The sequence below is a fragment of the Dasypus novemcinctus genome, chromosome 19 (assembly GCF_030445035.2).
Source record: "Dasypus novemcinctus isolate mDasNov1 chromosome 19, mDasNov1.1.hap2, whole genome shotgun sequence".
In the NCBI taxonomy this organism is placed as follows: domain Eukaryota; kingdom Metazoa; phylum Chordata; class Mammalia; order Cingulata; family Dasypodidae; genus Dasypus; species Dasypus novemcinctus.
In genome coordinates this window covers 22,567,343-22,592,445 of record NC_080691.1, presented here as the reverse complement: position 1 = coordinate 22,592,445, position 25,103 = coordinate 22,567,343, and the positions used below count along the sequence as shown (strand labels likewise).

The window sequence follows — 25,103 nt, the reverse complement described above, 5'->3', positions numbered from 1 at the left end:
ATTTCGTTTCCCCTGCAGCTGTAGGGCTGCGGGCCCTGGTGTTGGCTGCTGGCCAAGGCCACTCTGCACCTAGAAGGGTCCACAGCACCTCACTAGGCTGACTTCACCATCATCCTGCGCCGTCCTCATGTCTTCAAGCCGGCAGGGATCATCTCCAGCTCCAGGCTGCTAAGATGGCATCTTATGCTTCGTAACGTCCTCGTGGGAGTGACGTCCATCACCTTGGCCATACTCTGTAGGCCCTGCCCACACCCAGGAGTGAACACCAGGAGGTGGAAATCTTGGGGGGTGGTGCCTTAAATCTGTGTGTCACAGCTTCCCTAGAAGGTGCCCTTCCAGCCCTGCTCGAATACTCCCTGTGATGGAGGGCTCACTCTCTCCTAAGGAGTCTGTGCTGTTCTAGATGGTTCTGTTAGAAAGGCCTTCCTTATGGCATGTCAGTAGACCCCAGCCAGATATTTTTCCCGATGTGTTTAAAAGACATACAGGCTTGGCACAGTGAAGACCACCCACCCTTCCCAAAGAGCAGACGCTCCCGGAAGGGACCTTAGTTATGACCGAATTCGGCCACCTCCCCGGGTTCCTGTGGTATTCCCTGGAAGTCGCCGTCTCAACCGCCCTTCTCCCTCCTTTCTTCCCCACGTTTTTTCCTTGATTGCTCTTCTGATGCCCCTCACTCTACTTCCCGCCTTTCTAAAGCGGCTCACTGGCACAGCAAGATGACGCAACAAAAAGAAATACAGGTTCCCGGTGCTGCTGATAAGGATAGAAGCAGTCACAGAAGAACACACAGCGAATGGACACAGAGAGCAGACAACTGGGGGGGAGGGGAGAGAAATAAATTTTTTTTAAAAATTATAAAATAAATAAAAATAAAGCGGCTCAGTAACCAAAACCGAACCTGGCGGGACCCAGCCCCAGCGTGGACTCCCCCGTGGCCGTGATCCTGGCTCACAAGCTGGTCGTGGACATGGCCAGCCACGGGCCAGGCTTGGGCCCATGCCTCTCGCCCAAGCACAGGACGCCCCCGCTGCTGGACGTGCACGGCTCCAGTGACCCGAGTAGGATGTTTGCGAGGGGCCGGGGATCCCCAAGAGGGACCACCCGGGAGACCTGCCTCCAATGCAGATGAGCAGAAGGCCTGCCGGAGGCTGCCGGCATCTCCAGCCCCTTCCCCAGCCTCTGCTCCACAACACGTGGCTGATGTGCAGCTCATCCAGTGTGTGAAAATGTCATCGACGGGTCGCAGTGGGGACTCTCAAGCCTCCTGTGGATTTTCACGTTTTAATTCCAAAAGCAAACAGAGGGAAACAAGATCCCACTTCTCCAACAAAAGCCTTTGCTCTCAGGGGAGAGAATGGGCCTGTGTAGGCCTCCCCTGGGCTGGAAGCAATGTGAGATGGGAACCCAAGAATTGCTTCTCTTGAAAGGGTAGAGGCTCCCCTGTTCAGGGCGTCCGGGCACAGGATTCCAGCCCTGGAGACCAGGATCTGGTGTCGGGCTCTCGTTAAAGACCAAAGCTGGAGAGCCAAGTATTGCTTTCCTTGGACGTGCTCCTGGGGGTACTGTATCCAATGCAGAAAAATAATAGAGGACCTGCTGTGCACCCGCCCGCGCTCTCCTTGACTTGGCTGAGTGATTGATTGGCATCCCAAGTCTGTCATTTATTAGCTTGTGCACTGCGGCCCTGCCTCTCAACATCCGTTTCCTCATCTAAGCGGGAATATTAATAGTATAAAAATGTCACAGGGCCTAGAGTTGATGTCTCCTTCTTGCTGGGACTCTAAGGGTACCTTGACTCCCAGAGCTAAAGTCTCAGATCACCAAGGGTCCCTTCGGCTGCATCGGTCAATGCACGTAGGGCTGGCCTGCCTTCACTCTAATTCCCACACTGAGGGCAGTGCTTCCTGGAGAGAGAAACACTGAAGGGCACCTGCTGTCTCCTCCCCCAAGATCTTCTCTGCCTTTGTTTTCCAACTGTTCTCTACAGATACCCGGAAATCTCAGAGGGTAGCAAGGGAGTGAGACTTGGGGGATCGGAGTAGGCAGGCAACCAGCCCCCAGCCTCACTTCAGCAGAGTGGCAATGCCAGATTGCCCAACACTAGCCAAGCAAGACTATCAACACAGAAAACAGAGAAACATATTTGAAAGAACTGATTATTTTCTATTTTAATAAAAGCATGAAATAATGACTTTTTACAATGATAGCCCCTTCTCTGTATCCATGCCTTTTGCCCTGTGACTTTGAAATTCCTCTTGCCAAAGAGTCAGAGTCTATTTTCCTATCCCTTGAAAGTAACCTCAACTTATGACTTTCTTTGGCCAATAAAACGCAGGCCAAGTCTGAGGCTAGGCCTCCAAAGGCCTCATGTGTTCCCACTTACTCTCTTATACCTCTGCCACCACCATGAGAACATGCCCAAGATAGCTTGCTGGAGGATGAGAGACAGGTAGAATGTAACAGAATCATTCCAGCCAAGGCCATCCTAGATCAGGCCAACCCATAGATGCCTGTGGGAGCCCAGCCGGATCAGCAGAGCCATTAGCCAAGCCCCAAATCCTGAGGATAAATAATTGTTGTTCTAAGCCATTGAGTTTTAAGATGGTTTGTTACACAGCAAAATCTAACTAATACAGTATATACCATGGCAAAACATGTGAAACTTGTTAGACTTACCTATACTTATTTTAGAGTTTGTTATTATTTTAAATTACATTTGTATGAAGTTCACTATGGTATTTTGAGTGCTCACAGGTACTAAAATATTTTATAAGCTCTACTCTTACCTGCCAGATACATATCTTTATTTTTTTAAGATTTATTTCTCTCCTCTTCCCCCCCATTGTCTGCTCTGTGTCCATTCACTGTGTGTTTGTCTGCATCTGCTTGCATTATCAGGCAGCACCAGGAAACTGCATCTCTTTTTTTGTTGCATCCTCTTGTTGTGTCAGCTCTCTGTGTGTGTGGTACCATTCCTGTGCAGGCTGTGCTTTTTTCACACTGGGCAGCTCTCCTTGAGGGGCACTCTCCTTGAGCATGGGGCTCCCCTACGCGGGGGACACCCCTGCGTGGCACGGCATTCCTTGCGTGCGACAGCACTACGTGTGGGCCAGCTGCACATGGGTCAGTAGGCCCTAGGGATTGACCCCTGGACCTCCTATATGGTAGGCGGATGCTCCATCCATTGAGCCACGTCCGCTTCCCCATAACTTCTTTATTAAACTTTATTCAAAGAAAGAGTTTCATTGCTAATAACAACAACAAAAAAAAGTCTAATGATTACTGCAGTTGAAGCACTCGCCTTCCAGCTGCTTGGGACTCAGAAGACGGAGAGGATATGCTGAGAAATGGGCCGGGGAAGGTGCGGTCGGGGACTCGAGAAACGGGCCTTCCAGACAGGGCTCGCTGCGATCTGAATGTACCTCCCGGCGTTCCCCGCGAGCAAAGGCGAGCAGTCCCGTGCCAGGTGGCAGCGCGTCACAGGTGTTTCTCCCTAAAAACCGCCAAGCACAGACTTCCACCCCCTGCCTGCCTCCACCTTGATTCTTCATTTCGTGAACACAATAGTCACATAATAAATACCCCACCAGGTGTCTCGATGAATAAATTATAACCCCCAGAAGGAGTGGGATGATGGAAGGGCTGTCAGGGCACAGAGGCTCTGAGGCATTAAACAGCAGTGGCGTGCAGAAAATGAATCCGTTTCCTTTCCCTCCTGCCTCCCCAGCCGCCCTCTCTCCCCAGGACACCAGCCTTGGCAGATGGCAGCAGGAAGTCTTTTCACCACCCTGGGAGTGGGGTTTTTATGAATCCCGGAGGAAAAGATGGGGGAGGAGGTGCGGCCTCACCACGAAATGTTTCACACGGGTCTGGTTGCCGTCGTGACCCGTATGGAAACAAACAAGCAAACGAAAAACCCACAGGGATGACATTGATCCCGACCAGACTAAAGGGGTGCCGAGGGACGCTGCAGTCCTCACCCCAGGATGCCAACGGGACCTCAGGCTCCCGCTAACCTTTTCAGCCAAAGAGACGTCCCTTCGGTCCTTCTCAAATTCCATGTCTTCTCTCACATTTGGGCTGTGCACATGCTGTTCCCCCTCCTTGGGGCTCCTGTGTCTCTTTCTCATTTCACTCTCCCTTCAACTTATACATCACTTCTTCCAGGAAGCCCTCCCCTCCTGGCCCCCACATCTGGTTGCTCCACTTTGTGCCTGTTGCAGTTCTACTCTATGTCTCCTAACACACCAGAGTTTATTTGTTGGCAACTCGCTCTTTGTTTGTTTGTAGACCCCCCTGAACACACACTCCTGCCACCCCCCCATGCTTTGTCTTTCCTAGGATCCCTGGTGGTTAGCACAGTGATTGGTCCACAGTAGGCACTTAGTAAGTATCTTCTACTAAAGGGAGAAATAAAGAGAGGAGGAGAGGGGGAGGCGCGCAGGAGGACTGACTGGCACGCTGTCTGTCAACCTCCAGCTCTCAGGCTGCCTCTAGGTGCCTCGACATCCCTGGAGGCACAAACCGCTCTCCTGTGATGCTCATATTTCTCATCTGACAACGTCTCCAAGTCTCCCCTCGGTGTGCTTGAATGATGTACTCAGGATATTCGTGAAAAGCAGATCCTACCAGGCCAGGGTCTTACCCACCAACAACAGAGATTGTCGCGTATTCACATGGTCCTTAGCAGTCAGCTTGTTCGAAGCTCCTGGCCGACAGATGGAGAAGCGGAGGCACCGAGCACGGATGACAAGGATGGCCCCGGGGCTTCTGGTTAAGGGTTTAGAGTGGTTTGGAGCTGCATGTACCCCAGAAAAATACGTCCTCCCACCTGATCCGCTCTGCGGGTATGAACCCAGGGTAGGACGTTTTGCTGAGGCTCCTTCGGTTAGGGTGGGACCCCGTTCTTTCAGGCTGGGTCTTCACCCATCACCCGGGGCCTTTCTAAGTGGAATGAAGTTCAGACGGAGAGAGAAGCCCACAGAGGGAGCAGCCGGAAGCTCAAGTCAACAGAACCCGGAAGGGAAGGGAGAGGCCGGGAGAGGCCGCCGTGGGCCTTGCCGCATGACAAGCCGAGGAGAGCGGCAGCCCCTGGGGGGGAAGCACCACCTCAGGACGCCTTGGCGTGTGCTCTCTTGTAGCTTCAAAACCGTGAGGTAGTAAGTTCCCATCTTTTAGGCTGCCATCGCATGGTTTCACTTGAGCAGCCTAGGAAACTAAAACAGTGTTTCTCAGCATTAAGGAAAACCCTTAGCGGGTAATAGGCCAAGGACGTAGTCATTTGGGCCTGAAAAACTGAACCAATTAAGAAAGTGATATATGTATAAACACGAAGGTAAAGCAAGGCTGTGATTCACACCTCGCTTGACTTTGCCCAGTGCTTTACAGTTTACAAAGCTTTCCGGTGCATCGCATTTGATCCTACAATCCCTCTGTGAGGAAGGAGGTTGTATTAGTCAGCCAAAGGGGTGCTGATGCAAAATACCACAAATTGGTTGGTTTTTATAAAGGGTGTTTATCTGGGGTAGGAGCTTATAGATACCAGGCCATAAAGTCTAAGTTACTTCCCTCACCAAAGTCTATTTGGAGCAAGATGGCTGCCGATGTCTGTGAGGGTTCAGGCTTCCTGGGTTCCTACGTTCCTGGGGCTTGCTTCTCCTGGGCTCAGGGTTCCTTCCTTCCTGGGGCTGGCTTCTCTTTCCTCTGGGAGCTGACTTCCCAGGGTTCCAGCTTAAGTCTTCAGCACCAAACTCCAACATCAAAACTCCAGCATCAGAAACCCTCAACTCTGCCCTTTGCCGTGCCTTTTATCTGAGTTCCCACCCCTTGGTGGGTGGGGACTCAACGCCCTAATGATGTCACCCAATCAAAGTCCTAATCATAACTTAATCATGCCCGGGTACAGATCATATTACAAGCATAATCCAATATTTCTTTTTCGAATTCATCAATTATATCAAACTGCTACAGAGGTTATTAGACCTCTTTTACAAAGGAAAGAGCCAGCACTCAAGGAGGTGACAGGTGTGCCCAAGGCCACGTGCTGGTGGGCACGAGAACAGGGCTCAGACCTGGGTCTTTGGATGCCAGACCCAGTGCCCTGCCTGCAGCTCTGTGACACCCTCCCCGTCAGGGGGAGCCTGCAAAGGACTTCCCACAGGTTCTGACCATGCCAAACAATTGCCGACCTGCTGCTTCTGCTCATTTAGTGGACCCAGCAGCCAATCTGTCATGCCTATTTAGGAAATGAATCCAATTAAAAGCACAATACTTGTGAGCAAAGATGGGGCCTCTGAGTCAAAGGCATCTCACAGGGACATCAGGGAGACCTCCAGGGAGGTCAGACACTGTCTGCATAGCTCAGAACACCCAGAAGTTCTGTTCTGTCCAACATCATCTCTTATTAAGAGCAGCAGTTACATGAGTCAACTTTTTTTTTATCTAAGCAGAAGGCTGCAGAAACTGGGGCATGGAGTGGTCAATAAACTTACTGGCATCCCACAAATTACCAATGAGAATTAAACTGAGGGCTCCCCTAAGGAACACTTTTCATCCTTTTACCAAGGGTTAATTTTTTAAAGAATTTCCTTATCTTGAGATGAATGTGCTTTTTAATAACTTGAAAATGTTTTTGATATGTAAAATTTGCTCATTCACTTTTTAACCCACTCTCTTTTGGGGCAAGCCACCTTGATCAGAAAAAGAGATAAAATACAATTTGTAGAAAAATGAAAGTGTCGTAACATCATACTCACTGTTCTTTATCACTGAGGGTAGGCAAAGAAAGGGGAGAAAGAGAAAAATAAAGTTAGGAAAGAAACTTCTAACAACCCCAATACGGTCTGGATGCAACAACCACACAGTTCAAAATGCCATGACCTACTCCCGTTTTTTCCTCATTCATTACTACCTCACTTCAGCATATCTAAAACAAGGCTGTCTCAATGAAGGGTTATCAAGTTCACGGCTTTGATACATTGACCCATCAGTTCAACATACTGATTACTCGAGTTGAACATTTACATATTTGAATAGCGGTTTTCTGGCAGTAGAGAGAAGTCACACTCAGGGATTGCAGGACTGCCATCGTCCTTGGTTTCCATGGCTTGAAACCTTGGGTAGGACCACACGGAGGGTCAACAACAAGCCTGGGCAGTGACAGAAGCATCCACAAGTAGAACTTTTGCTTCCTAAAACTGGGGCGCTAAGTTCTTCCATTCCAGAAAGGAGATCTGCCTCTCCACTTGCCAGGTGTATGACCACAGGCAGGTCATGCCCTCTTTTTGTCCCTCCCTTCTCTGGCATTTCATGCCTTGTGGACTTGAAAGCTATCTAGAAATACCAGTTTTGGAAAGAGCCCAGCATTTACCCCCATGTGTTCTCAACACAGAGAGGTGAGCCACTGCCCGAACGAAGCAAGAAGCAGGTGCACTCACTTCTTTCACATCCTCCATTGCTGGTTTCAAACATGATTGCTAGATACAAGGAGGCTGAGAAAGGAAGACGTTGGAAAATTACAAAGGCAGTCACTGTATCCGGCTAGCCAGCAGTTAATTAAGACTGGATTTCTTAACTTATGGGAGAAAGACATTAGATGTGTCACTTGAGCATATTGCCACTGCAGCAGACTTAGATAGCTTGTGTGATGACTATAATTCACCCATTAGCATCTACTGGAAAATAATTTTAATGTCTGAAGAAAGTGCAGTAGCAATCAAGCCAGCCCTGATGCATTCAGAATGCCAAGATGTTTCACAGTTGCCTGGGAGCACTTTAATGAAATGACGTCCAGACTGTTTGAATACTTTTAATGTAATTATAAGTCAAATAGTTTGGCTTCATCTCGACTAAAGTAAACTCTGATGGATGGGATTTTAATTAACTGACATTTCTTAAATAAAATAAATATTTTACCCTATCCACCCTTCAGGCAACTGTTTATCTTAGAGTGACACTCTTTTTGGCTGATGAAATATTCTTTGCAAAAATACCACTGGCCCCAAAAAGACCTCATGGAAGGGCTTTGGAAACTAGGAGTTTCCTTTTGAAAAAGAAACCAACAGTGTCTTCCAAACCATAGAACTCCTACAACTAGAGGATGTTTTAGGTCGTTTTTATCATTGATGTGGAGGCAGGGGCCACTGGAGGTTCTGAGGGGAGGAGAGGGAAAAATAGGTGTAATTTGGGGACATTATCAGGATTTTGGAATTGTCCTGAATGACACTGCAATGACAGATACAGGTCATTATATATCTTGTCCTAACTTACAAATTTGTGAGAGAGAAAGTGTAAACTACAATGTAAACTATAAGCCACGCTTAGTGGCAATGCTCCAAAATTTGTTCATCAGTTGTAACAAATGTACCACACTAATGAAGGATTTTGTTAATGTGGGAAAATGTGGGGGGTAGGGAGTGGGGCATATGGTAATCCCCTATATTTTTTATGTAACATTTATATAATCTAAGTATCTTTAAAAATTTTTTAAAGATATATATATATATATATATATATATATATATAAAAAGACATATTCCAGTCCTTTAAATAAAAGCATATTAATAGCAAAAATAAGACAGGAGACTTGTTTCAGAGACTATATGAGTAGACTATAATCCAGAAAGGCCCTTCATCAATATATAATAAGGTCCTAGAGAAATGAAAACATTTTTAGGTGAAGTTCTAGAGTTGCAGAAAGTAAGGAACTCTCCAAAGTCTGCTTACCCTTTCAAAACAAACAAACAAAAATCAATACAATGGTCATCATCAAAATAAAAGAAAAAACAAATACTTTTTTTTTTCCAAAAGACTATTATGAAAAATAAAAGCCAAGCCATAAACTGGGAGAAAGTATTTAAAAATATCTATCCAACAAAGGGCTTATATCTGTAACATATTAACAAAAACTTGTGAAATTTATAACAAGAAGATAGAAGACCTGATTTTAAAATGGGCAAATTATTTGAACAGGTACGTCACCAAAAAACGTATACAAATGGCATAAAGTACATGATAAGGTCCTTATGCCCATTAGTCATTACTGAAATGCAAATGAAAACCACAGTGAAATAGCATTACGCATACCCTAGAATGGCTGAAATTAAAAGACCCAATCATACCGAGTGTTGGGGATGTGGAGAAACTGGAACTCTAATACACTTCTGGATTTCACGTCTCCTGACCCCAGAACAGTGCGCTTTCCACCAGACATAGAATTTGCTTCACTCTTACAAGTTCTTTTTTTTTTTTTCCTTAGGAGGTACCAGGGATTGAACCTGGGATCTCATACATGGGAAGCAGGTGCTCAACCACTGAGCTACACCCACCCCCTTCACTCACTTCTGGTGGAAATTTAAAATGGCATGATGAGTTTGGAAAACAATTTGGAATCTCTTAAAAAGTTGAACATACACTGACCATATGACTAAGCTTTTCCACTCCTAGTTAGTTACCCAAGAGAAATGAAAACTTATATCCACACAATGTTTTATTTGAAATAACCAAAAACTGGAAACAACCCAAATGTCCATCAATGAATGGATACACAAATTATGGTAACATCCACATCGTGGAATATCAGCGATATAAAGGAACAACTATTGATATGCAAAACAATACGGCTGGATCTCCAAATAATCATGCTGAGTGAAAGAAGCCAGACACCACCCCCCCAAAAAAAAACCAACAAGAGTACATACTGTACACTTCCACTTATATAAAAGCCTAGAAAACGCGAACTAAACGTAGTTACAGAAGGAAGACCAGAGGTAACCTAGGGGGAAGGAGAGGGAGGAATATTAAGGAGGGGTTGCAGAGAGGCACAAGGAAACTTTTGGGACAGAGGGAGGTGCTTCTTATCGTGATGTCTGTGACTGTTTCAAGGTATATACATAGTTTACAATTTATCACACTGTTTGCTTTAAATATATGCTGTTGAATATGCATTAATTATACCCTTTTCGAGCTACTTTATAAAAAAGAAAAAGAAAGCCCAGCCAGCTGAATCCACGGCAGGGAGGTACTAGCAGTGCGCTAGTGCCAGCAGCAGCAGGGTTTCGGGGCTCACCCCGGACGCTGCACCCAGGCCTGCCACCCTGAGCCAGGGCCCTCCACGAGAGCTAAACCAAGCCTCCCTGGAGCACACCTGACGCCCAGGGGGAGCAAAGGCAAATTTCCCCCCAAGAAAAATACCCCCCGTGTAGGACTGCAGGATTCTCACAGCTTAAGCACACAATAAAAAATTACTAAGCTTTCAGAGAAGCAATTTATTAGGACTGAAAATCTGCAGGCACAGTAAACAGCAAACGTAGATTGTCAAGGACTTTAGGCCAAGGTGTGCTGGTAAATGTGAACAGCCAGCTCTAGGGAAAAAGCCCCACCGTGGCTGATTTCGAGCTATCAACATGATGTCACTGAATGCAGAGTTGGAAAGAAATGTACAGTAGCTATTTATAGTACTCTATGTGTATATAATAGTTCCACCACCTAGGTACAATAGAGGTAAATCACCTAAAGGACACAGAATAATAAAATATAGTGAAATCATTAGGAAGTGGTGAATTTTATATATTTGGCACCTTTGTGTTTAATGTACTTTAATTGTAAGCCTACATAACTTAATTTTTAATAAAGGCTATGTTTAACAATTGGCTCACAAAATTACTGAAAGTTTAACCTCTCATGAGTCAGTATGGACCAACTCCAGCACACCACTGATTCAGGTATAATAATTATTGGATAAAGAATATGAAATTACTGCATGTGATATGCTTAAAGAAATAAAACGTGGATTAAAAACTGAGCAAGAAGCAAGAATCTCAAGAAATGGTCAAGAAGATATCAAAAAGAATGAAAAAGAATTCTTAGAAATGAAAAGTCTAACTCTTAAAATAAAAAAAAAGCACTGGGGTGTTTTAATGGCAAAATAATAGGTTCGAAGATAGATTATAACCAGAATGACAAGATGTGAAGAAATTGTCCAAACCGCAGCAGAGAGACAAAGAGGTAGAAAATATTAAAGAGAGGATAAGTGACTTGAAAGATCTAACATATATCTGATTAGATTCCAGATGGGGGAAATAGGGAGAATTGGGGAAGAGGGAATATTTGAAGAGATAATGCTGAGAATTTTCTAGAACTGTTGAAAAACATGAATCCACATTTTCAGGAAGCACAAATACTGAGTATGAAAAAGAATAGTTAAGTCCACACTCGAACGCATTGTAGTGAAACTGCAGAAGGCCAAAGCAATTTTACAGGTGGATGGAGGGAAAATACAAGTCACCTATAAGGGAAGAGCAATTTGTTGACTTAAGATGCCTTAACAGGCACATGCGACTGAAGTCTACGTAGAGGAGAGTCACCTTCAAGAACAAGGAGTAGGCAGACGTTTTCAGATAAACAAAGTCAGAGAGAGTTTACCAACAAGGGAATGGGACGAAGGAAAGGTGAAGTTCAAGAAGAAGGAAAGTCATCCAGCGGGAAGTTCTGAGCTGCAGGAAGATTTGAATCTTGAACAAAGAAATGAGAAAACAGGCAGATAAATCTAAACAAACATCACTCCCTGTATAAAATAGTGATGTCTAGTGTGTGGGGTTTCGTAGGAAAATTAAACTGAAGGACTAGAGCAGACGAGCATGTGGCCGGGAGGGTTCAGAGTGCAAGTGCTGCTGGAGAGGTGTGATCAGCTTGTGTTGTTCCACAGGGAGAGGTCAAGGCTGGGGTTAACTTTAGGGTGGGTTGATTAAATGATGGCGTATTTTATGGATAGCCATTAAAGTGATAGGAATAGACTAGGACCTTCAAACTCATAAAGGGAAAAACAGAACTTCAAAAACCCAAATTGGTAAAAATAAAAGGGAGGAAGACCAAAAAAAAGAAAAAAAAAGCAGCACGGAAAAAAGAGAAACAAGGGAAAGCACAAATAAGACAGTTGAAATGTTCAACTCCATAAGGGTTTGGCAAAGTCCAGCTCACACAGAAATGCAGCCTGCCACCTAATTCTGTAAATAAAGTTTTATTGGAATGTAGCCATGCCGATTAATTTACATATTACCATTGTTACTTTTCTGCTACGATAGTGCAAATTGAATAGCTGAATAGCACAAGTTGAATAACAGAGACCAAGTAGGCTGCAAAGCCTGAAATATTTACTGTTTGGTCCATTACAGGAAATGTTTGCCAACTCCTGGTAACTACAGTAAACGTAAATGGATTAAACACAGCAGGTAAAAGATAAGAATTGTCAAATCGGATTAAACAATAACAAGATGAAATAAAATCTAGCTACATTTTGTTTATAGTCTCTTACCTAAAATATAAGAGGTCTGACAGGTTGAAAATAAAAGGATGGAGAAATACTAGCCAAAGAAAGGTAATGTTGCTTTTTAACATCAGACAAAATTGAATTAGGTAAAAAATAAAATCATTATTTGAGATAAAGAGGAACACTACAAAGGTTCAACTCTTCAGGACTAGCTACCAGTTCTCAATCTACACCTAAACCTAAAACACATAAACCATTGGGAGAAATTGACAATCTACCATCACTGAAGGAGATTACAACACAGTACTTGCAAACAGAAAAAAAAAAGTTTCATGGGTGGAACTCATAAACTTGCTTTAATGTGAGTGACCCTGCAAACAATAATTAGAGAATACACATTTTTTCACGTACCCATGGAACCTCTAAAAAAAATGAGGATATCCTAGGCCATAAACCAAATCTTAACGTCTTTCAAAGAATCTGTGTCATACACATTATGTTCTCTGACCACAATGCAATTAAATAGTGATTGGTAACAAAATAATAATAAATTGAAAAGCCTCAAACATTAGGAAATTTTACAACATACCTCTAAATAACTCTTGGATTAAAGACTAAATCATAAGGGAAATTTAAAAATACGTAGTACTGAGAAATAATGAAAACACTGCATATTGTGAGCCCTGGGAGGCCCCAATATATAGCTGAAATTTAAAAACATTATTTCCTTTTAATTATATTTATTTTTACAGTTATGTTTGTTCATGGAGACTGTAATCTGATTTTCTACTTGCATTGTTACCTAACAGTTCCTTGCTAAGTAAAAGTGTTTATGTTTTTCAAATGAGTCAATTTAATAAAAAACAGTAACAGTGATGTTCAGAAATAAAGTGAAAATTGTGAAGGTAGCGATCAAATGACCAAGCTTAGGGAAACACCAGTCTCCAACAAGGAGGGAACCTTTGTTAAAAAGCTTTTTCCACATTCCTTGGGCAAGTCACAATCTTTGGCAAACAAGTACCCCTTCCTGTACATGGAAGGCATGTACTTCCACAAAAACAACCACAGCCTCAGTTGCTCTACCCTGAATTTAAACTCTGAAACTGACCCTAAAATACTGCACCCTATATGTACACACACATGCGTCACATTAAAAGACTTTGGAAGTCATCTAATCCAGGAAAGCTGCCAGGGATGGATGGGTAACATAAATGAGAAAAAGTAGACTAGGTGTTGGAGATACAATAGTGAAGGGTGGGGACTGTGGAAAATTGGACTATTCTTGTCCAGGTAAAGATACCTGCTGCTGCTCAGCTCCTGCTGAATTGTTGGCATGATAGAATTCTGGCTTGGTATTGACAGGCCATTTTTTTTCCCCAAAGAAAAGCCAGAAACTTGGGCTTTGATGCAAAATCTCCTGATTTTAGAAAAACTAAATAGCCGGTGGCCTGCCAGTTTGCAAGCTGTGATCTAATGCCCGTCCCTATTTGACTGACGAGGAAACAGAGCTCAGAGGGGAAGAGCTGGCCAGAGGCCATTCACTGAACGAGCTCAGGCCCAGGACCGGAGCCCAGGTCTCCTGAGTGCCAGGTCAGTCTTTTTCCAGATCCCCAGGATTCCTGCAATTTGGAGCCTGGAGCTCAGAATTCTAGTTTATCACTCCAACCCCTGCAAAACAATAAAATCGGTGGGGAGGTTTCCACGCCCAGACTGCCACGGGGTTCCCTGGGAAGGAGATCCTGCTCCTTTCCTCTCTCGAGCGTGGAACGGTCCGACGTCAGGACCCAAAGCAGGGCCCCCCCGGCAGCCCCAGTGACTTACGTGGGTTGAAGGCGCCGGTCGCTGGGACACACCCAGCGGTTCGAGCCGCCCCTGAACACGGTGTCCGTCATGGCGGCAGTCCAGTGCTCCTGAAAGACACCAAGGCAGAGAGGACATCACCGAACGGTCATCTGGCCCCTCCCGGCTTCTCGGACCCTGCCCTGCACCAAACGCCGGCGGACACAGGGGAGAGAAGGGAGCCTCGGGCAGCTTCTCCATTTCCCGGATGGGGGCACAGAATGTCCTGCTGCAAGTCCCAGCTGCCTGTCACCCCGTCTCGACCCCGTCTCACTGGTGACCAGGGACACAGAGGCTGGGGGGGGGGCAGTGCTTCCCTGCAACCCAGCTTTCTCCCTCCCGGAGCACGTCCCGGGCTCGTTCCCCAGCCAGCTTGGCCAAGTCCAGACAAAAAACCACCTCAGAGCTGTCGAGGTCATCCCAAACCCGGGTGGCATCTCTAGCTCTTCTTTTTTTTTTTTAATTCACCATCCAGATCGCCAGAAAATCCCTGTGAGTTTGATGATCAAAACAGACCTGGAATCTGCCCACTTCTCTCTGCCTAAGCCTCCACTACTGGCCAAACCCCAGGCTTGTGGTAGGACCCCCCTCAATGGTCTCCCTCCTTGCTCCCCCCGACCCCACTTCAGTCTATCCTCCCCGCAGTGGCCGGGGGAACCTCAGAAACGTAAGCCGCGGCACCAACGCAGTTACAGAGTTGCCGTAAACTGTGGTGTGTTCATAAGCTGAGTATCAACCAGCGATGAAAGACAAACTCCTGGTACATAGGCTACATGCGTGACCTCACAAACATTACGTTTAGTGACACAAAGCCAGGCTCGAAGAGGGTGCAGTCCTCAAAGGCATCCACGTGACTTTGAGAATGGGCAAAGTTATCTTAGGGTGACTGCAATCAGAGCGAATCAGTACCCTTTGGGGTGGGTATTGATTGGGAAGGGGTACGGGGGGGGGGGCTCTGTGGGGTGAAAATGTTCTGTATCTTGATCCAGCTGGCCTATCCATGTGTGAAAATCCTCGTTTTTAAAAAACCAGTTCCCTCCGCTCCCCAGAAAAGTGAATCAGCTCATGTCACTCTTTTGCGCCAACGTCTTCTATGGCTTCCCGTTGCTCCCGGAGTAATATCTGAACTCCTCGGCGCGACTTGGCTTCCCACAGCCGCTCTCTTCTCGTCTTCCCAGGTCTTCTTGCTGTTCCTTGAAGGCACCACGCACTTTCCCACGGGCTCTTGCCTCTGCCAGCGTCTTCCCAGAGACATGCCTGAGCTCCCCGTGTTCCAGCGACTCTCAAGCGTCCCCTCGTCAGAGGGTCTCTCTGACCACTCAGCCTAGAACGGCTTGTCCTCTGTCTCCTCCCACCTTGGTGTCCTTTACTCTGATTTTCCTTCATAGCTCTTATCCCTACCCAAATTTATAATACACCTTACATTTGTTTATTTGCTGGGCGTTTGGAGCCACCTGCTAAAATGTATGCTCCTTGAAGAATTTTTCCTGTTCTCTTCACTGCTTCATCTCCAACACCTAGAAGGCACTTAGTAAGTGTTTGCTGAAGGGGTGAGTGAGTCCCCAAACACTTAATAAATCCAACTGAAATTAGCCAGGGCCATGTCCTCTCTGAATACCCCCCCTAAACACACACACACACAAATACACACAGGGCCAAAGAGTCAAAGGGAAAAGACCCAGAGATTACATTTAATTAGTTAAAAAGTAAACAGAAAGTGGACTGGCCCGTCCTGTAGGTCCTGATTTCCCTGAAGAGCTTGTGACAGCAAGTCGTTCGCTGTGACGCTGAGCAGGTGAGCTGCTGGGAGGGAAAAATGGAACGCACCCCTTTCCCATCCTGCAGCCGGGGGAGTTACTTGGCTTTCAGGAGGGGCGGGGGAGAGGGGCTGCTGTCTGGACGGGTGGAGAGAAGTCCCTTTGCAGGGGAGCGCTCCCAGCAGCTTTCACCTGCCCTCCTCCCAGGCTGACAGCACCACTTAATGGTATCCATTTCCAAAACAGAAAGAAAAGAGAGCCGGTCCTGTTGGGAATGGGAATCTGTGGAAAGGAACCTTAATGGCTCTTTATCACCTGTGCCAGGAGCTGAGCAAGGCTTCCCTGGGGCTCCCTGGGGGCCACCTGGCCCCTGCTGGCTGCTGTCAGACTCAGTCCCCACTGCCCTTGGCTGGCAGCCAAACCGGCAGTGGAAGCCTCAGCTCCCACTTGGCAGAAGTGATGAGACACTGCTCTTAGCAGACCTGGGGAGGCAGGGAGGCCCGGGGCAGGGGGACACACCGCCCCCTCCCAGGAATGCGCATCTCCAAATTCTCTTGCTCTCAAGGCAGAATCCAACCTGCCGATGCTCTCCTGCCCGCAGGCGTGTACCTCAGAAGTGCATTGCCCACTAAAATTTAGCCTGCAAAGTCCACACTCTTTGGTTGACCTCCCCCTGGGAACCACCCAGCTCTGTTCCTCCAGGCCTGAAGGACCCTGACCTTGCACTGGTTGTTTCCACTTTACCACTCGGAACTCTCAAAGCATGCAGCATCCCAGAATTGGACTCCTTGTCCAGTGCTCAACCCACGCTACCGAGTCTAGACCAGGAGAGGAAAATGAGCAATCAAGGATATTTGAACACCTGGAGAAACAGGCCCAGAGAAAGGAAGCCACGTGTCCCCAGGCAGCTCTGGATTGGGTGATGGGAGGCAGGTAGGAGCTGTGTGGGTGGCGGACACTGGTGATGCCCCACCCAGACCCCCTTGGCTGGCGGTGCACCCACCCCTGTCCTCTGGGCGTGTTAGCAACTGAGGGCCCAGAGCTGAACCATTTCCCAGAGACTTGCCCTCAGCCAGCAGAAGCTGCCTTACCCAGAGATCCTGGGAGGTTTCACCCAGCCCCGGGGGGCGGCCCAGAGCCCATGGCTAAATGGGGAGGGTATAAAAGCACAGCTCCATTGTCAGAAGTTGGGACCACCCTGGGGTGCCATTCACACCCGAGAGCTCCACACGGGGTCCAGCAGAGGCTGGGCGCTAGCTGAACCCACATCCTGCCAGGCTTGCCCCCTGCTCTGCCCTGCTCGCCCCAGTGCCAGGTTCCTCCTAGAGCGTTCCCTGAATCAGTCGTTAACACAAGAGTCCCCTTCGCAGGTTCTACTTCCGGAGAGCTTCACCTCCCAGGGGCACAAAATGGAAATTGGTAAGAAAGCCGGTGTTTTAGTTTCCTGCCTGCTGAAATCTATACCATGGTTGGCTCACGGTTGCAGAGGCTGGAAGGCTTCCCCCGCCTGGTCATCTCCTGGATGGCTGGCAGTCTTGGGGTTCCTTGGCTTTTCCATCCCATGAAAAAATGCACATGGCAGCATCTTCGGGCTACTGTTGACCTCCAGCCTCTGGCCGCTCCCCGGGGCTTCCTCCTTCCTTGGCTTACAAAGATTTCAGCTCTGTCGGGTATGGTCCATGCTCATCCACTTGAGTACACCTTAACCAGTAACATCTTCAAAGGCCCTATTTACAAGTGGGTAAACAGAACATGCCTTTTGGGGCAGCGGACTTGAGTCGATCCCCAACAGCTGGGTTCACATCTGAGCGCTCTTCATTTCCCCCAGGGAAGCCACTTAACCATGTTCTAACATTGACAGTGGAAGCCCAAGATGAGCTCCTACCTGCTGGCCGGCGGTACTCTGTGATGTCCAGCCAAGATCTCAGATCCAAGGGGCAGTTCACAGAAATGGACTCCAACGGGAGCCTCTGTGATTTGTGCTCATACCTGCATAAAGTATCTCTGCTAAGGCTCAGGAGAAGCGAACAGCATTGTTTGCCCCTGGGGAGGGGAGCTGGGTGTCTGGGGACCAAGACGGGGAGGTGACTTGTCACAAAATACCCCTTTGTATTTGCAACCATGTGAATTTTTAGCATACTCAAAAGTAAACATTTATTTTTCAAAAATAAATACACCTTTTGAAAACGAAGTCCTTCAGTGGCTTCCCATTGTCCCCAGGACAAGATCTCTGGCCTGCCATGCCCTCTGCCTGCTGCCCTCCTCACGACCCCCAATGCCGTCCCACCGGCTTCCAGCCTCGGCTCTTCTCTCTGCCCTGACACCATCCTCCTCTCACTCTCACCGCTGACTCCTTCTCATGCCCTGCTGCTCTCTGCTCAAATGCCCCCTCCTCCAAGAAGCCTTCTCTGATTACACCACCTAAGTCACCTCCTCCCACCCCATTACTTACCCTCACTGCACCTTGTTAGTTTCCTTTAATGTTTATCACAGTTTGTAATTCTTGGTACTTTTTATCTCTTTGCTGTTTGTCTCTCTGTGGGTTCTGTAAGATCCCTGAGAATGGAGCCTGGGCCTGTATTAGTTCAGCAGCCCTGCCTTCGGTGCGTTCAGGGGCGGCTTCGTGGATGTGTGGCCTACGTGGCCACGCAGGATGCTGTGCACGAAACGTCCCCATGCCAGGCTTAATCCTCCACTCTCACTGTCTTGAGCTTCTGAATAATTTTCAAATATGGGGTCCTGTATTTTCATTGTGTAGCCAGTCCTGAATATAGTATGCAGTAGGTGCTCAATAAAACTTCATGTAAGTCATCGAGCTCAGTGCATGCAGTAGACACTCAGTAACTCTGCATGTACTACCTTAGCCCAGGTATTCCTGCCTCCGCAACCTGGAGCTAACCTGTCTGCCATCCTGAGGCTTAGGCTGCCAAGAAGACCCTGGCCTAACCCCAGCGAGGCAGATTCTAGAACCCTCCTCTCAGGAGTGGAATTGGGCCACCCCCAAAAGACACGTTCAAGCCCACATCCCAGGCCTGTGAATGCAGCCTGATTTAGAAATAGGGTCTTGGAAGACGTGATTAGTTAAAATGAGGCCAAAGTGGATTAGGGTGGACCTTGAAAGATGAGGAGAGGAGCCGCAGACAGACACACGGAGGGGAGAGCGCCACGGGACAATGGGCAAGAAAGAAGGTGGAGCTGGAGGGGAGGTTGGAGCGACGCGGCTGCGAGCCGGGGAGCAAGGCGAGGTGACCAGCACCCTCCAGAAGCAAGGGGCCAAGGAGGACTCTCCCCCCAGGTGCAGAGGGAGCACCTCTACCACCAGGATTGGGACTTCCAGCCACCAGCACCGGGAGAGAACGAACTGCTGTCGTCCTGCGCCACGGCAGCCCCAGGAAACCAAGACAGCTCCCTGTCGCCCCTTTGCCCCCGGCTCTGCTGCTTTCCCCTGGCTCCCCTTAGCCATGTTAGCGAAGGAAGAGTGGCTGCCTCTGCTAGAATTTCTGGGGGCTTCTGCTGGTTGTAGCTGAACTGGAAAAAACAGTCAGACAAAATTCGTAATGTCCATTTCATTTCTGGAGCTGCAACAGGTGTCTGAACGTGACTCGGTGGGCTGGGCAGGGCAGGGCTTACCTGACACTTGCGGGCTGTGCAGGGCGCCGGCTGCCACCGTCTGCATGGAGCTCAATGCCAGTCGGCCTCCCCACTTCAGGCTCAGAATTAAGTCAGACGCTTGGTGGCAGAACTTGCACCCACTAACTTGAATGATGCCCAGTCAGCCCCATCTGTCTTCTCATCCTCCTCTTCCCCTGAGCCCACCCCATCACTGCTCAATTAGGGATCTGGATAAACTCAGACTCTCTGATGGGCTGGGAAATGCAATTACACAAAGGGCGTCCAACTGGGCTATCCAGTAAAAAGAGCCAGGCTGAAAATCTGTTTAGTTAGGCCCATGCAGTATTTTAAAAAATAAACTCAAGCCAGTATTTTAAAAGCACAGGATTTATTGAAAATATGGATTGCCAATTTCTCTCGAGACATTGGAAGAACCAAAAAAAATATTTATGGAACACTTCTAGGTGCCAGACACTGTTCTAGGCACTGGGCATTTAAAAAGAAAAAAAAAAAGGCAAAAGACATGGTGGGTATGTGATATGCATTTGTCAAGACCTATAGAAGTATACAGTGCAAAGAGTGAACCCTAAGGGAAACGAGAGATGTTATTTAATTTAATAATAATGTGGCAATGTTGATTCATCAGTTATGACAAATGTGCTGCACTAATGCTAGCTGTTAATAATGGGGAGACTCTGTGAGTGTGTATGGGGGATATGTGAACTCTCTATATTTCCTGTGCATGTTTTCTGTAAATGTAAAACTGCTCTCAAAACAGTCTATTAAAAAAAAGGGATGAAAAATCCTTGTCCTCATGGAATTTACATTCTACTGGAAAAGACAGGCAATAAACAAATCAAATATTAAATGTCAGTCTACAAAAAAAAATTAAGTAGGAAAGGGGCGTTGAGTATTGGAGAGGCAGTTTGACTTAGTAAAGCATGATTAGAGGGACTCAATGAGATCATATTTGCACGAAGAGCTGAAGGGAGCGATGGACCGAGCCGTGTGGATACTTGGGGCAGAGCCTTTCCAGGAAAGGGGGAAACAAGCGCAAAGGCCCAGGGGTGGGCAAGGGCTTGATAAGTTAGAGAAACAAAAAGAAGGGCAGAGCAGCTGGAGTGGAGTGAGCAGGGGGGAAAAGGGGGAGCTGAGATCAGAGCAGTAGTGGGGGTCAGATCCTGCAGACCATGGAGGCTTCCAGGCTGTCACATGGGGAGCCACGGAGAGGCTTTGGGAAGCATCACGAGCTGAGTACACTATATTCCGTCTCAAACTTACAGCCAACATTGTCTACCCCAAGGCTCTTTGGGTGCCATACACCCTTGCCAGGACATTTTGGACACTGGAGACCCCAAAGAGAAAGAAGGTGGTCTCCTGACTTCACGGAGCTGAGTGCCCATCCCCCTGGCTGCCTGCTGTGCCGTCGGCCTCCTCTCGGCCTCCCATGTCCAGCCACCTCCGGAGGGCACAGGCTGCTCTTGGTTTCTCCTTGTTCCTGAACCTGATGAAGGCTCAGCTCCTCCCATGCAGGGCTGATGCCAGAGATAAGGACAGAGGCAGGCCTGAGACAACCCAGAAACCAGGCCTTTGTGCCCCTGGCCTTGAAACAAAGCAAACTCATTGCCACGTCCACGTGGTTCTCCCGCTGCCTTATGGCAATAAGAGACAGTTTGGGCCGTGCGCTTCAGATATTCCCACAGGAAGTACCACTGACTCCAGCGGATATCCTTCCTTTTGCTTTTTTTATGTTAACAGAATAATTTATGGCACCGCTGTAACCAGGAGCTCCCCATAACCTTCAGGGATTATTATCTCTCGCCCCTTCCATTAAGCCCTGTTTCCAGCCAGTTCTAACCAGCCTCTCAGGGCCCCCGAGCTTGCTCTTGTGTGCTCCCTATTAAGGCGACCAGAAGTCACCCTGCATCCTAAAGCATCCTGTAAGTGGAACCAAAGTAAGCGGCGACAGAGGAAGAAGAAACACCGGATCCTAAAAAGAAGCAAGAGATGTGACCAACAGAAGTTCTGGCAATGTCACAGCCCCCTCCTTAGAAAAGGGAGCCAATGAGCAGCCAACGTGCCTCCCAAGTGCCACCTTATATCAAATCCGACCCCAACCTAGCTTTATTTTTTTAATCTTTTTTTTCTTCTTTATTTTCTTTTAAATGTTACATTCAAAAACTATGAGGTCCCCATATACTCCCCCACTCCCCTCACCCCACTCCTCCCACATCAACAACCTCTTTCATCATCGTGGCACATTCACTGCACCTGGTGAATACATTTTGGAGCACTGCTGCACCACATGGACAGTGGTCAATATTATAGTCTACACTCTCCCTCAGTCCACCCAGTGGCCATGGCAGGACACACAATGTCCAGCATCTGTCCCTGCAGCAACACCCAGGACAACTCCAAATCCTGAAAATGCCCCCACACCATACCTCTTCTTCCCTCTCCCTACCCTCAGCAGCTACTTTGGCCACTTTCTCCACATCAATGCTACAATTTCTTCCACTACTAATCACAATAGTTCCACAGCAGAACACCAGAAAGTCCACTCTAATCCATACTCTATTCCTCCTTCCTGTGGACCCTGGGATGGTTATGTCCAGTCCCCCTCTACATCAAGAGGGGGCTTAGATTCTACATGGATGATGGATACAATTCTCCTGTTTGCAGTTCTAGGCACTCTTGGCTCCCTGGTACGGTGGGTGACCTTCTTCACCTCCCTGTTAGCTGGCTGGGGTAAGTCCAATAAACCAGATGGTAGTAGTTGCAAGTCTGCTGAGGCTCAGGGCCTGGCTGTCACATAGACAGTCCAGAGATTCAGGTCTCCTGAGTATACACCAACCCCAATGCCAATTACAGGTCCAGTAAAAGTAACAGAAGAGGCATGTGTAGAAAGGTCATATCTGAGTCCAACTCCATCACATTCAGGAACAGAAACTCCAAAGTAGGGCCAACTGACATGGCACTGAACTCTAGAGCCATCTGCCATGACTGTAGAACCTGTGGGTCTCTGTAGTCCTCAGGAGAACTGGTACCTGGGTTTCCAGCTACTTTGGCTGTCTCTGGTACCCTGCTGAGGCGTGCGTAAGCATTACCCCTCTGATGACCTCCCAACTCTTTTTTGGAGACTCATAGCCATATAAACTCATTTGTCCTTTCCATTTCCTCCTTTTATCCAAAGTCAAAAAGCAGTTTTTAACACCTGATATTACATGTAGGCTGAGACATTCTGCTGGTCTGAGTTGACCCTTTTATTCAAGGTGTTTTTCTAGTTACATCATCAGCTGGTGCTTGGTAATAATCCCTTGGTGCCAGGGAGGCTCATCCCTGAGAGTCATGTCCCACACTGGGGGGAAGGTAATGCATTTACATACTGATTTGGCTTAGAGAGTGGCCACATTTGAGCAACATGAAGACTCTCAGGAGGTAACTCTTAGGCACCCTGCGCTCTAGGCCTAGTTCATATTTCAGGCACACAGGCTCATAATCATAGACATCAGTGTCGAGGGCTCATTGATGGACCATCTGTCTTTATTGGTCTTTGCCATTGCACTTGGGCCAAACTAGCTTTAAAAATCCCATAGTCTTTCAGCTCAGAGAGACAGATTTGAACTTGTTTGAGCCTGCTCCTGTCTTCTTACATGGTGGCCATGTAATAAAACTCTTTCTTTCTTTGAAACCCTGGTGTTTTAGAATTAGTTCTTGTGCACATTGTGCAGTGAGCTCACTTGTTCAGTAACAAGGACAGTCCCCATTTCACAGGTTTTCTAGGTCAGGTGCAGCTTCCATCCCCTGTCGATCTGCAACTTATAAGCTGCCTGCTCTTGGGGAAGGCACTTAATGCTGTGGGTTATTTTCTCATTGATAATAAGAGGATGGTGACCACTGTGCTACCCACCTCACAAAAATGGCTACTTAAGATGTGCCTGGTCCTGGGCTAAGTGCTTTCCATGGGGGACCTCACAGAATTCCCCCAACCATCCATTAAAGAAGGTACTAGTCTTATCTCCATTTTATAGAGGGGAATACTTAGGCTCAGAAGGGTTCACTGAATTTCCCACTCAGCTGGTGATTGGCAGAGCTGGGATTTTACCCACAAGATCTGACTTCGGGCCCTGCATGCTTCATCACTTTACTATACTGTCTGTGGAATGTTGTAAGGAATAAGATGTAACAATGCAGGGAAGACATTCAATATGTACTTGGAACATAAAATGTGTTCAGTAAATGTTAATTATTATCATGGCTATTATTATCATTCTCATCATTGTTATTTCGTTCTGGCAGCAAAAGTGGACCATTGCTTACGTGACATGATTTGAAGGACACTAAATACCCTCGAAGGGCTTGCCACAGTGTGTCAAATTCCCTTAATTAGCATCACTCTCTTGAGGTGCCTCCCGTCTCACTCTTTCTCACCAACTCAGGAAACGAAGAGGTATCTGAGTTGGCCAGGAGGTTTTCTGGGGCCAGTGGGATGGTAGCACATGTGACAAAGCTGAGGCTTGAAAAGCACCGGTGCTTTAGAGATTTCTTCTTTCTTTTATTGCTCAGAACCCTGAAATCACCAAAGAGAAGCCCAGGCTAACCTGCCAGAGGGTGAGAAATCATGTTGAAAGAGGTTTCTGTTGTCCCAGCAACCATAGCTGCCCCTTCAGAACCTATAAGCTGCCTGCAGACATACAAGCCAGCCCAGCCAAGATCATCTGAGACTGACCCAGACCAGAAGAATCAGCCCACTCAATCTCCAACCTGAAGAAGAATGAGATAAAGAAACAGCAGGGTTTTTTTAAGCCCCTAAATTGTGAGGTGGTTTTTTTATGCAGCAATAGCTGACAGTGCACTCACTGTGATGGGATAACTGCCGGCCGAGGATACAGAGTCCTGGGATCCAATTCCAGCTCCCCTATTCATTTTTTGGGCCTTCATTTTTACACCTGCACAATGAGGATATAAAAAGTCCTATCCTTGCCATGACTCCCTCAGAGGGCTGTTGGGGAAAAAAGTTGATGTATGAACACATGTGATGGGACTTTGTAATCTAAAATGATTTTTGTATACCAGGCAGGGAGGTCACTATTAAGATTATTTGAAGGTGGACCCGGGGAGGAAAACAAAGGTCAAAAGCCTGGGGGCTTGTGTAAGCCTGGGAGACACTGCAAGGGTTATCTGGGGTTGACAGCTCTTGTTTTTGCCTATTCAGCATTTTCCCCTCTTTGGATAATAGCACCCCAGTTTTCCTTTTGGAATCCACTCCTCTCTCACTTTTGATCTGGGTTGCTCAGGTGGAGCTCACCAAACCTGGTCCCTCGGTGACCCATGTCTGGCCAATCAGTGCACTGAGCTGCAGTGACTGGCTCAGCAAGAGACCCTTGGCCTAATTTGGGCCAATGAAGGCGTGCTCTAAGACTCTTCCTGGAACCATGAGAAAATAAGCACACTCTTTCCATTGGGGTTGCTAAGCTGTAGCACAGAAGCCCAAAACTCGTGTTGGGTCACTTTTGCCACGATATGGGAAAAGCCTGCCAAAGGATGGAGAGAGAGGGATTCCTGGTGACACTGCTGGAGTGCTGGATCCAGCTATGCCTGAATCCATCGTGGCCTTTTGGACTACC

The 25,103-nt window shown here is 47.3% G+C and overlaps 1 protein-coding gene across 1 annotated transcript in view; it reads right to left on the bottom strand.

The window, feature by feature from the left end:
* Positions 1-25,103, bottom strand: part of RPH3A (rabphilin 3A) — a 110,171-nt gene that overhangs the window by 57,269 nt on the left and 27,799 nt on the right. The window contains exon 3 of the mRNA XM_058280996.2: positions 14,090-14,178. Coding sequence (XP_058136979.1) covers positions 14,090-14,160 — 71 coding nt within the window. The 5' untranslated portion in view covers positions 14,161-14,178. The remainder of the gene's footprint in view (positions 1-14,089; positions 14,179-25,103) is intronic.